This window comes from Atractosteus spatula, chromosome 14, assembly GCF_055471065.1.
Source record: "Atractosteus spatula isolate fAtrSpa1 chromosome 14, fAtrSpa1.hap1, whole genome shotgun sequence".
NCBI lineage: Eukaryota > Metazoa > Chordata > Actinopteri > Semionotiformes > Lepisosteidae > Atractosteus > Atractosteus spatula.
In genome coordinates this window covers 10665876-10678990 of record NC_142719.1, presented here as the reverse complement: position 1 = coordinate 10678990, position 13115 = coordinate 10665876, and the positions used below count along the sequence as shown (strand labels likewise).

Below are 13115 nucleotides of genomic sequence, written 5' to 3'. Positions count from 1 at the left end.
AGACAGGGAAAGCAACTACCAGATGTTAAAGTCAGCCAACATCTTTAAAAACCATATGCAAGTTACGCGACCTATGCTAGTTGTTAAGTTGTCTATAATAGTTGTTATGCTATTTTGTGAATAACAGCAAATATTAATTCTGAAAAGTGCTGTACTGAATCGAGGTATAGGTCAGTAATTATTGGGAACTGACAAGCAAGAATGCAAATCCTGAGGCTTTGGCTGGGGTTGGCTGCCAGAGGATGGCAGAGTGATACAGTGGTTATCATTGCCGTCTTGCAGCCCTGGAGACTTGGGTTCAGCTCTGGACTTGGGGTGATATCTGCATGGGGTTTGTATGTTCTCCCTCTGTTTGTGTGGATTTTCTCCCATAGTCCAAACACATACTGGTAGGTTAATTGGCTTCTGGGACAAAGTGGCCCTGGTGTGAGTGAGCGTGTGTGTGTCTGCCCTGTGACGGACAGCTGTCCTGAGCATGGTGTACCCTGCCTTGCAGCTGTTGCTTGCTGGGATAGGCTCCAGCTCCAGCTTGTGACACTCAACTGGATAAAGCAGTAAGAAAATGAATGTATGGATGAACCGCAAATAAAATTTTCTATCATTCCACTTGTGGAGGTACAATTCATAAAAGCATCAAGGTGCTTTTACTTTGAAAAACAAATAGAATTGTTTTAACCTTTATGGTGTTTCAAAACTCCAGACCATTCATTCAGGTTTGTTATAACACAACAATAAGGCGGCTTTGATACTTCTCAGTGCTTGGAAACTTGCTTTTCCAAATTTTTTTGCTTGTTTTAAAGCGCTTAAAACACAAAAAAGAAAGTTTACGACCTAATGTGGGAAACGTAATTTATAGATCAATTGAGCTGCCTTATTTTTCAAGTGGATTCGAATTTTTGTGTGGAACAAAAAAAAAGGCTCTTCTGAGATTGGAACTTTAAATGGCGTAGATGTTCTGACCCATCATCCAACAGTGCAAGGACATGAGGCACTACAATTTACTGTCCCAAAGGATTCACAGCTTTGTCTTTTGAAAACATCTTTGAAAAAATAACCGTGAGGACTACTTTCAGACACATTTTGACTTTTGTCTCATAAAAGTTAGCCCATCGCCATAATCTAAATCATTTATAAAACCTGTAGAATGCTAAAGCTTTTGTTTTTTTATTTTTGTACCTTTCTATAAGTTAAGCACAGCAAAACGTCACATTTTCAATCCTTATGTATATCCTTATGTATCCTTATATAGCATCGTGTAATACTTTGTCCAATTTACCGCATTATGAATCCCCAGTTGTTCAGAAGATGCAGGGAACTCTTAAATGGTTCTTTCTTCATTGTACGTTATATAAAGAGAAAAAAAAGCTGTTGTTTTCAACAACCCGTGATCCAGGTGTAACCCAAACTGTGGCATACAGGATTGAATGTATTTAGAGCTGCATTTTTTCTTCAAGAATCTGCACAAACCTGTCCATGCTCACGTCATTTCCCCGTGAGTTGTTTTTTTTTTGTGGGTCATAAGCTGAGTTTGTTATTCTATTATTTTTCATGACAAGCAGCTGACTAAGTGAAACGCGCTATAAATGCCCCCGCACTAACAGTTTCCTTACTCCACTGAAAGAGGCGGTGAAGGTTTCTCAGCTGTGCGAAAGTCACGCCAGAGCTCAGGCAGGTAAGGCGCAGCAGATTACATTACTTTCCGTGTCAGTCGAGCGCTGCTTTCTGTGTCACTTTGGCAAGAGACAGAAGCCAGTCAGATCTTTTCTTCAGTTTTTCCTTCTGTATCATCCCATTAGGATGAAACTCTTCATTGTAGCCGCTGCTGTGGTGACCGTGGTCAGCTCGGCCAGCCTGTCCCTAGAAGATCTCGAGTTTCACGCGTGGAAACTTAAGTACGGTAAGAAGCCACATTCCGCTATACTACTGTATGTGTACAGTGTAGGAGTGCAAAAGGTCATTTTTATCACTCTCAGCAAGGCCTGCGATGCAAAGGTTTCAAACTTATTTTTTTCTATCACTCAGCGAAGACTAGTATCTTTAAACACATTTGTAATGTTACAGGGAAAACCTAAAGGGGCTCTTTTCACAGTGTAACTGCACCACACTGCATTTGAGAGACCAGTGCTTCAGTTTTTGTCATTGGTTTTATTGTAATTGTTTTTACTTTTAAACGAATATTTTGGAGAAAACTTGCATTCCGTAGCCCAAATGTTTTGAAAGAAACCAAAAGCAACCAAAGAACGAAATGTCAGAAACACGTTTCATTCATTTTTTTGAAGGTATTTTTAAATGTTAGCTTATGGATGTTTTCCTTCTGTTTAGACGCTTACTGCATGTAAAGGAGGCCATTAAGAACAAAATATATTGAATTCCTCAGAAATGCACTCAGTCGAATTTCATTTTTTATGATTATAATTTGACGTGAAGGTACAGAATGCTGCAATTTGTTAAAAGAAACTTAAGTCTGTTTTTGCTTATTTTAACAATCTGAGGAAGTTCAAAGTAACGAAGTGTTTCTGTTTTGCGCGTTTTGTTATTCCTCTACAGCAAAACAAACTTTTAATTCAGCCTTTTTTTACTTGTTTCAGTAGTTGTGAGTTTGTACAGAAACTATATACAAAAACATATTTTATGTCTGCAGCCTGAAAGCAACGAATATTAGTGGATATTCCAGGAACATTTTCACCACAAATGCTGTTTGTTTGCTTTCATCTTTCATCTTAACATCTGTTCCGAGTGAACAAGTGCAGTGAAGACACACAATTCCGCTTTCAGTTTCTTCCTAATCAGAAACGGGAATTAACAAGGTTTCTCTTCGCTGAGTTCTGGTAACAGCTCCTTTGCATGTCTCAAAGCCTGGGCTTGATGTCAGGAAGTCGGTTGCATGGTTTATTATTTCTGTACAAAGTCCTGGAATATGTTTTCCTTTGAACAGACTCACTGTCACATTTGCAGTTATTGTTCCTCTCATGTTTTTTTTAGTTTAAGACTTTTTTTCACCCTCCGTATAGGAAAATTTCTAAACATGGCAAATATTGGAACCAGCTAAAACAGGGGTCCCCAGTTCTTATCTTGAAGGGCTGCCATGTCTGAAGCTTTTCTGTTTTTTTTTAAGGTAATGTTCCTGAAGTCATAGGAGAAGTTAAATTGGGCTTGCTAAGCCAAAAAGGAGATGATTGATGTTAAGAGCCCAGCTGGACTGTAAACATCGTCCAAGACCAGTCCTGGCACAAACTGCTTAGATCACTGACTCCAGTCCCATGCAGTTTTCCTGCTCCAGGAAATTAAAGAAAGGAGATGGAGGGGTTGTATTGGATGTGTTAATTGCCTGCAGGATTCAGAAGTCTGCAAACAGGCTTGTGGCACAAACCTTATTTTCCCTAGCATTCCCATAGATAGATACATTTTTTAGAGGTATGTTTATAAATACTGTACATAAGCTTTGCGTCAGAATTAGAAAATTCGTGCAAGACTGCATAATTAGGTTAGTAAAAAAGTCTGAAGTATTTTGGAAACTGTGTCAACAATAGATACATAAGTAACAGATTGAGTAAACAGAACAGCAGGCTCAGCAATACAGGAAACCACCTCAAAAAATGGAACTTTAATGCAAAGTTCACTTGACATCAGTGTTACTGGTTTTATCTGTGACACAGGCTAAGGTACCTGACAGAGATGTGAGATAAAGTCATCCTCGCCTGTCTATTATTCTAATCAAGTGAGAATCTAGAATGCTCAGCTAACTATTCATGCTGGTGAACAGTGTTGCTTATCAGGTGTTCTGATAAATCAAAACCATTAAGCGTGAGGGCAAGTACATACTTCAGAACCATCTCTTACTGACAAGCACACGTAATAAAAAAGGGTTTTAAAAATGAATTTGAAAACAGGATCCATAGACAAAAATCGCTAAAAAATGTATTAACATTTGGCAATTAGGAAGCCCTATTGGTTGGTATACAAAAACACTGTAACGCTCTCATTATCCATTGACCTGTGTGTGAGTGGCTTGATGGGACACTAAATAATCAGATGAATGTAATTCTTTACAAAGCCTCTGTGTCTGAGACTGTAGGTTGGAATGTGTTTTTGACTGGGAAGTCGGTGCAGATGGAACACGAATGTCACTGCTAGCTCGGAGAAGGCAGTGTAGCGTGTTTCTGGGCTCTGAGATACTGAGAAGCTACTTGATTTCGCTTATCAAGAATGCAGCTTCAGCAAAAGAAGTTTGATTGTCTTGCTTTCTGCAGGAGTTGCAGTAATGTCTTTCCTCGGCCTGTGATGCACCCATTTCCGTTTTCAGGGAAGTCCTACAGCTCCCATGTGGAGGAGGCCCAGCGTAAAGGGATATGGCTGTCCAACCGCAAGCAGGCTATCGTGCACAACATGCTGGCAGACCAGGGCATCAAGTCCTACAGGCTGGGGATGACCTTCTTTGCAGATATGGTATCACTCCCTTTTAAAACATCCACAGTTAGTTATCAGGCCTCATGGCACTGCAGCAGAGAGGGAGCAAGACTGCAGATCTTTCTCTTACTACCTCCTCCAGATACCCATGGGCATGACCTTTGCCTGGCCGATTTTCTGACAGCGCACATCTTGGAATGTGCCTTTTTGTTACGACGGTGTTACAAAAACAAGTCATATACTTATATACACTGCCACATCCATAAGGATGCAGATGGTGGGAAATAATGTGGAGAATCTCAAGCAGTCAGCCCACAGTTTCTCCTGTTCGAGGAGAAAGCAGTCCCTCTCAAAGCACACACACAGGGACAAGGAACCAATTAACTTGCCAGCGTGTCTGTATAAGATGGGAGAAAACTGGAGCACATGTGAACACAGGGGAAACTCAGGCAAACTCCACACAGAAGGTACTCCAGAGCTGAACCTGTGACCCAGGAGTGTGCCACCCATAGTCCAAATTATGATCCACAATAATGGCAATAAAATACGCTGGAACTGGATGGGTTTAAAACAGTGTGACAGATATGACACAGCTAGATTGATGCCAAGTGGACTCCTGGGTGAGTGACTAGCACACAGTGGGTTGAACAGCTGCAGAATAGCACTGCTGCCTCTGTGCGGGTCTCGCTGCCCTGTGTAGGTCTGTCCAGATCTGTTTAGGGCTGGGCTAGCGTGCAGTCCAGGCTGGAGCAGTGCAATGAAATGTGACATCGACCCAATGCTCAGACCTGAGGGGTCTCTCTCCGTCGCCCCCCCCCCCCCCCCTGCAGGACAACGAGGAGTACAGGCGCGTGGCGTTCCGGGGCTGCCTGGGCCGCTTCAACACCACCAAGGCCAGACACGGCTCCACCTACCTGCGGCAGGCAGGGGGCGCCAATCTGCCCGACAGCGTTGACTGGACAGCAAAGGGATACGTCACAGAGGTCAAGGACCAGAAGGCCTGTGGCTCGTGCTGGGCCTTCAGCGCGGTAAGAAGATAAGAGCTTGAGGAGCATTAATAGCCTCAGGTGCCTTCCAAACACATCAAGCAATTCAGGCCACCTAACGGAGAGCAGGCTGGGCAGTATAATTGTAGATGTCGCTGTTTTCAGTAAGTGGGGGGGTGATTAGGGTTGTCCAGGTGCTCCAGCTCCAGGATCATGTGCAATGGAATAGATCAGGTTATCCCTGCCATGCTCTGTAACTGCATCTTCTAAACCTGCAGTTTTACTGGTGAGAGCTGCACCTGTCTCATTCACTGAAGAAGAGGTGGATAGCCCGGCAGTGTCTTCCTCCCTCTGGTGCTCATGCGAGGGTTAAAGCTGGGAGATGACGCAATGGCACCTTGAGACACAGAAGTGGGGAAATTGTAAAAAAATATATCGGTGAAGACAAAGTGAAAACGTCCATCAAATGTTACTTTTCTCAGCCAAGAACCTCTTTAACCCAGCTCTTGAGTGGTCTTGGAAAACACACAGACGATTACATTGGTGAGAAGTTTACTTCTGAGCTGTCTCTTCTGTAAAGATGTTTTAGCTTTCTAGCCTCCCTAGTCCCTGAATTTCCTAGGTATATGAAAGAGCGGCCCTCTACAGCCCCACAGTACTGCCCAACACTACTCATCCAGAGAGGCTGCCCTACTAAATGAAGTGTGTTTTGGCACAGCACAATACCACCTGAGCAAAGAGACCTGAGCAAAGAAACCACAGTGATAAAGGAAATAATGTGAAAATGTATTATGGTAAAATTCTAAAGGCGACTGCCTCTTTAATTCAGTACATAATTCTATAGTGCAGAACATTGTGATTTGATAAGTGTTCATACAATATAAAATAAACTTCTATATGGAAGGTATAAAGAAGCCTTTCTCTTTTTGTAGTTCTTTCTTGTTTCAATTGAACATATTTAATTGGTAAGTACAGGGTGTGCATTTAATTTAAATTTGAGAAGAGCAGGAACGTGTTTACCCAAAGGGTTGTGGAAGTGTGGAACAAGCTGCCCAGCCATGCGCTTAAAGTTGATACCCTGTCTTTTTTCAAAAAACTCCTTGGATCAATCAGCTACTAATTACCAAACAGGCTGTAAGAGCTGAATGGCCTCCTCCTGTTTGTAGCCTTTCATATGTTCTTAATCCCTCCTTAGCTCCATCCACTTTTAAACCTATGTGTGTGTGTGTTGTCCACAGACAGGCTCTCTGGAAGGGCAGCACTTCAGAAAGACTGGGAAGCTGGTGTCTCTGAGCGAGCAACAGCTGGTCGACTGCTCTACGGACTATGGGAACTACGGCTGTGGAGGAGGCCTGATGGACCAGGCCTTCCAGTACCTCATTGATAACGGAGGCATCGACACTGAGGAATCCTACCCCTACGAGGCCAAGGTGAGCGCCTGAGCGCTTGAGTGCCGATGACAAGCTGTCTTTTTTAAAAACAAAAATACCTCGACGCATCCTGCACAGCGCTGCTCTTCACAAGATTCCTTTCGCTTTCGCTGCACTCAGGCCTGGCTTTTGCCGATCTTGTGATTTCCATTTTTGCCCCAGGAATAAGAAACAGAAGGAAAATAAAGCCAATTGTGCTCATTCGCTTCCTTCTTAAGCTTCTTTTTGACTTCATTCGGACTGCTTTTCCACTTCAGGGGAACTACTAAGACTCAGGGTTAAGGCGAGAGAGTCCTGAGACGCTGGCCACCATTTAAAACGTCTCTGAGCGTGAATTTGACGATCTGGGGACCTCTGGCTCAGTCCCCCATGGAACTGAACTTCCCAATGTCTCTGTATAGGATGGAACATGCCGATACAAGCCGAGCAGAGTCGGAGCCACCTGCTCTGGGTATTCTGACATCACCAGTGGAGACGAGAGCGCCCTGCAGGAGGCTGTGGCCACTGTGGGGCCCGTGTCTGTGGGCATTGATGCAGGACACGTTTCCTTCCAGCTCTACGAGTCAGGTGTTGTATCCGTAATGAATTACTGATTCATTAATCATGAGTAGCTCATCCTCGCCATCACTGCAGCCTGACCTGTCCTGAGCCCTCAGCACAAACACAACTCCAGCGCTCATGTGGAAAACACAGTTCGTAACTTTAAAGGGTTCTGCGAGCTTAGCTTGCTAAAACATAATGTATCATGCAAGTCAAACGTACTACAATCTGGAGCTCAGAGCCCAAGTTGTGTTACTGATTTTATTCTTAATGCCCAGTAAGGTAGCCTATGCGTTCAGTTTATTATTCTCAATAAATGAGAGGATCACTTTCCCAGACACCATTCTTAACAAGGACTATCTATTTAAATAGGAAGGTAGATTGAAATAAAAAATACTTCAAAAGAACAAGTGAAGGTTTATTCCATGTTGAAAAGAGACACCCGAAAATGCTTCACAGCCAAAATGTTGTGTTTCCTTTCTTCTCTTTTCAGCAGGGAATAAACCTTTACTTGTTCCTTTGCAGCCTAAATGAACTAAATAATACTTCTATTAGTTCCAAACTCTGTAAGATTTAATTAAACAGTACATAATGCTTCAATTGGGATAAAAATCTTCCTTGTCTCTAGGGATCCCCAGGGGCTTTGACAGGAGGGAGAAGATGTTGTTAGAGGTTACTCTGACTCTTCCTCCCACTGCATACTGTATAAGTCTTATCAGAGGGTTACCGCCCTGGCTGAGCTCTGTCCAGAGCCCAGTAGATCAGACATGTAGGGGAACATGTATAGATCGTGTATACTGTCTCCACTGCAGGTATCTACAATGAGCCAGAGTGCAGCAGCTCTGAACTGGACCACGGTGTCCTGGTGGTGGGGTATGGCTCTTCTGATGGTATGGACTACTGGCTGGTAAAGAACAGGTGAGTCTGAACGCATCTGGTCTTTCTGGAAAGCCAGCTGGTGCTTTAGAATACATCACATGTTACATTTTCTTTTAAATAAAACTTTTTCTTGTGGCGGGACCTTTGTGAGATCATTTATTTCTTCCTATCTGCTCATTTTAAGCTTTTAAAAGAGTTTTAAAGAGGTACTTCACAATCATGTTTCTAGATTTAGATAAACTGCCACCTGCCTTTGACATCTAAGCATGCCAAAACAATGCAATCTGAAGTTGGATTTGATTAATTCAATCATTTACTTTATATAATTTGTGGATAATGCATAGGTAGTTTCACGAGTCTCAATTTAGAAAAAAATCATCAAACAGAGGGCACACTGCAACACTGCAAGTTGGTAGAAAATGCAGTATCACAATTATGATGACTGCATGCATGAGATGTTGTTGAGCCTGCTAAAGAACTACTGTTTCTACTGTGTGCACCTGTATACCATGCTTGGGTTCAGACCAGAGATCCCCAGTCATTGGATTGGTACAGTATATCTAAATGTTTTCAGACCAGCTGGGCTCATAATGACTGTAATTATCTCATTATGGGCTTAATGGGACCAGCTTTACAGCTTGTGCCAGCTCTTCCAAGATACCTAAAAAACCCAGCAGACACTGGCTCTACAGGACCAGGACTCTGCAGGATTGGTGAGTATAGACCTGTTGAGGAAAGCATGAAGAGTCTGACCAATGGGCCAATGGACTTGTGTTTCCAGCTGGGGTCTCTCTTGGGGAGATGGCGGCTACATCAGGATGACCAGAAACAAGAACAACCAGTGTGGGATTGCTACAGCAGCCAGCTTTCCTCTAGTCTAGAAGGTCAGTGTCACTCTCTGAGTTTCTCTGGTGGCTATCACACTCCTTATCATTCCCATTATATAGCCACAACCCTTTAGTTTTCATTATGATTCAGTGTGCTACTAAATATAGACATATGCCAGGTAACTGAAAGGTGTCATCTTGTTCATTTGGGTGCTAACAGTTTATTGATTGTCCTATCCCTCCACTCTTGGGAGAATCCCAGGAAATCCCCTTCAACAGCATAGCAGGGCAGTTTGTTCCAGCCTTCCACAACCCTTTGTGTAAGGAAATGCTGCCTGATTGTGGTCTTAAATGCTCTTAGTTTCCTCTGTGTCCTTTGGTCACAGTTTTACTGCTGGTCCTGACATAGTTCTTTGAGTTGACTCTGCCAATAACATTTATGATTTTAACACACCTATTACATTTCTTCATTTTGTTAATCCTCCTGCTGTATAATGTACACCACATATTGGATAGGCATTTAAAGCAAGGATGGTGTATTTTACAACGTAACAATTCTTCATCTTTGCCAAACTATTCTGAGAGATGGTATTGTATAAAGGTGGAGTTATGAAGGGTAACAACATTAAGAAGGTCAAATGTACAAAAAAGCATTCCTGCATACACCTGCCTTAATTAACTTAGAATTTCGATCTAACAAGGTATCAGCCATGCAGAGTGTTTCTGATTTAAGTGCTTGGGGCATGTGCCTTTATGCGAGTTGCCATTTTATTGTGCAACACTGGAGATACATTGTGCACTAGAACAACTCTGCATTTGCTAAACGTGTTAAGAAAAGTGCTGAGAAATGGAGTTCAGTGGTGGAATTGTGCTATTGGTTGCTGTCAAATCCATTATTTAAAAATGCCGTTGTCTACCACGCTACATTGAAAGTAGCTTGCGCGACAGTTTCACGTTTCTGGGAGAATTGTTCCACCAGCAAAAAAGCAGTGATATTAAGACCGAAAGTAAAGTGTAATACAAGCATGGAAACCTTCAGCAAAGCATAAAGGTGACGCATAAAGAAGATTATTTGAGGGTAAAAGGCTTTTTTGTTTTGTTTTTTATCTAATTAAACTCATCTCTGTAAAAATAAAAATCTAAATCTGATCCGTATTTGTCAAAACAGTCACAGTAAGTGTTTTTTCACCCTATGATTGAACTGCTGGCCATTGACAGGGCAGTATAACCCCATGTTAAAGAATTAAAAATTAACAGTAAAAATCCTTTCTGTTTTTCAGGTCCAGAGCAACAATTTTTCCACAGGAACAAAGGGAAAAGTAAATCACAGAATGAATGTGCAATAATACCTTACTGTGTTTATTAAATGTAGCTTGTATTTTAGAAACTTTTAAAATTGGTTGAACATCTTCTCAACATCTGTGCTTTCTGAAAGAAAGTCATTTGTGAAAACTACATGAGAAAACTCCTCACAGGACTTTTGATCTGAGATTTACATATTTCACAAGGTATCAAAACCAGCCTGCTACCTGGTTTCTGTATTTGGATATAATTGCTAACAAATAGACATTTTTATACTACATGTTGACTCTTCAATTCTAAATGGTAGAGGCCCAGGTTAACTCTAACATTGAAATGATGCACTATTTTTAACAGCGGCACATTGTAATGTTTACAACAAAACACCTCAACAGCTGTGTCTGTAGAAATGTAGAAATGGCATTGTGATTATTCTAACTTTATGTGGCCAGAACTTCCATTAATGTAGGTGACGTGCTGGTCTCTGATTAATTTAATTTAATCTTTATTTAGCAAGGTAAGTTGTTTGAGAACAAATGCTTATTTTCAATGACAAGCTGGTCGTGAGACTTGGTTATTGATAATAGTGGCCAGGCGCTGCACTTTAAATAGTCAAAATAGACTTTAAGCATGAGAACAGACACATTCAAAATGTGAAAATAATAGCAAAACAAGAGCAACTTCACTTATAGAACAGCTGAAAGAGGAGATTTACAGTGCAACGATGAATCAAACTTGTTAAAACAAGGATTGATTACTTATAAAAAAAATATATATAATACTTCTATTATTTTATATTTTCTTATGGAGAACCAAGTACTGGTGGAGAATCAAAATTTCTTTATTCCTCAGGGGACACTACTAGCACTAAAGTTGTAAACAAGTTGTAATAGTCTTAAAACATTAAAAGCAAGTTGGTTAATTGAAGTTCAGACTTTAATTAGGTTTTGTGAGGAAAAGGGTGTTTTATGTTTTTTCTTATAGATTTCAAAGTACTGTCAGAGGATGAATGCCTCTGTACTGTTGGTTTTGTTTTTTTTGTCACTTAGTTTTTAATGTGTGCCATCATGCCAAATTTTGATTAAGAACAGCTACAATGAATGTTAAATATTTTTATATCATATGATTGTAATTCTGGGTAAAAATAACTGTATATTACAATTAAATGTGCATTTCTGAGCTTTGTTGTGTGAGTGCTGCCTATATCGAGTTCTGTTAATTTTTCTGAAGATGTGCTCTCAGAAGAATTCAGAGATTCTTCTGAGAGATCTGGAGCCACGTGCCCAGCCCCCCCAGGTGTGACTTCATCCCGTCATTAAGCACTGTTCTTTCAATATAGTTCAATGGATATTTTGTTTCAGGATTTCTGTCCCACCTTACATCTTATGGCTACAGAAAGTGCTAAATAAACACTGCTTCTTCACAAGAAGAGCTCTTACAAAACAGGAACAAATAACCAAGAGCCAATTCCCCCTATCTTAGGTTCAACTATAAGTATAAAGCAGTAAATATCGTGAATGTTAATGTTTCAGTTGCTGTTAGCTATACTTTTAAGGAGAGGAGGAATAGCACCATTGCTTACATCTTTCTCAGTTTTGGGGGGAGCTGAAGCCTTATCTAGCAAGCAACAGGTGCAAGGTGGAATAAACCCTGGCCAGGTCACCAGTTCATCGCAGGGCACACACAGACATGTACACACTCACAGCAGGGCCAGTTTTCCCAGAAGCTGATTCACCATAATAATGACCTTTACGCCCTGTATGCTCCTTTTCACTTTCTTCCCCTCCTAACCTATAGAAGACAGATGTGCAGTTTGACATATGTCAGCAGTTCACCACTCTTCACTGTCATTAACCCAAAGTAGTGGAACAGGAATCAAGGAAGTGATCAAGCAAAACTTGCAGAAGATTTTCCAGTTCATGTGACCTGCAAGGATAGCAACACCTGCAGACATAATTTATCTCTGTGCAAAATGAAAATACTGCAAAAGCCTACCTTTTATTTTACAGATAATGTCAGCAGGGTGGAAAAGGAACAGCCAAAGGCAGGTTAAATGATTACAAAGACTTATGTCTTATGTCTTATGAATTGTTAACAGGGGTGTTGTAGAACATAGTATTGACTTGCAATACAGGAGGTAGAATTACTGAATGGATATCCGTGCTTCTTTTTCTAGGAGAAGGGAGGACAAAAGGATGGTTCTGGGTTGTTACACTGGTGGTTTAGAACACTACAATACTGAACTGGGAAGTAGAAGTAAATTCTGATTATTAGAATTTGGATTAATTCAATCAGGATAGCAATGATCCATTGGTAAGACATCCTCATCACAGCCAGGGAAATCATACAAACTAGTTTGGTGTTAACATTAGCTCTCACACTGTTAAGCCTTGGGTGTTCTCATCACCTTAGATACATCAGCACAGCCAGGAGTTTATAAATCTGCCCCTCTATCCTTCCTACACCAGGGCTGGAGGAGTCCAGATCAGTCTCCTGTTCTCCAGTCTCACATGTTCACACTCACAACACACATTAGCACAGTAGCTGCTGGCTGAGCCAGAAGCATGATAATTAGCCCTCCACCCAGCTTCCATCAAGGCTAGAGGAATCCAGCTGAATCTCCTGCTCTCTGGTCTCACAACTACACACACAACACATATGTTAACACAGCATCTGAGGCAGGAGCATCATATTCAGCCCTCCTCATCAAACCATTAATTCCCTGCACTTAAGCACTGGCTGATGGC

The 13115-nt window shown here is 41.4% G+C and overlaps 1 protein-coding gene across 1 annotated transcript; it reads left to right on the top strand.

Moving 5' to 3' along the window:
- The first annotated feature begins 1497 nt into the window (after positions 1-1497).
- LOC148820608 (procathepsin L-like) lies at positions 1498-11549 on the top strand. Its single transcript, XM_088932001.1, has 9 exons — positions 1498-1672; positions 1797-1897; positions 4304-4446; positions 5238-5435; positions 6632-6823; positions 7225-7390; positions 8176-8281; positions 9024-9126; positions 10350-11549. Exons 2-8 carry the CDS (start codon positions 1798-1800, stop codon positions 9121-9123), a joined length of 1005 nt encoding a protein of 334 aa, XP_088788127.1. The 5' UTR covers positions 1498-1672; position 1797; the 3' UTR covers positions 9124-9126; positions 10350-11549.
- Positions 11550-13115: the final 1566 nt, after the last annotated feature.

Bases quoted from the DNA above. Each gene is read 5' to 3' on its own strand.
- LOC148820608 (XM_088932001.1), top strand. From the start codon at position 1,798: ATGAAACTCTTCATTGTAGCCGCTGCTGTGGTGACCGTGGTCAGCTCG. The intron at 1,898-4,303 runs GTAAGAAGCCAC...TTCCGTTTTCAG, and splicing joins CGCGTGGAAACTTAAGTACG to GGAAGTCCTACAGCTCCCAT. The intron at 4,447-5,237 runs GTATCACTCCCT...CCCCCCCTGCAG, and splicing joins TGACCTTCTTTGCAGATATG to GACAACGAGGAGTACAGGCG.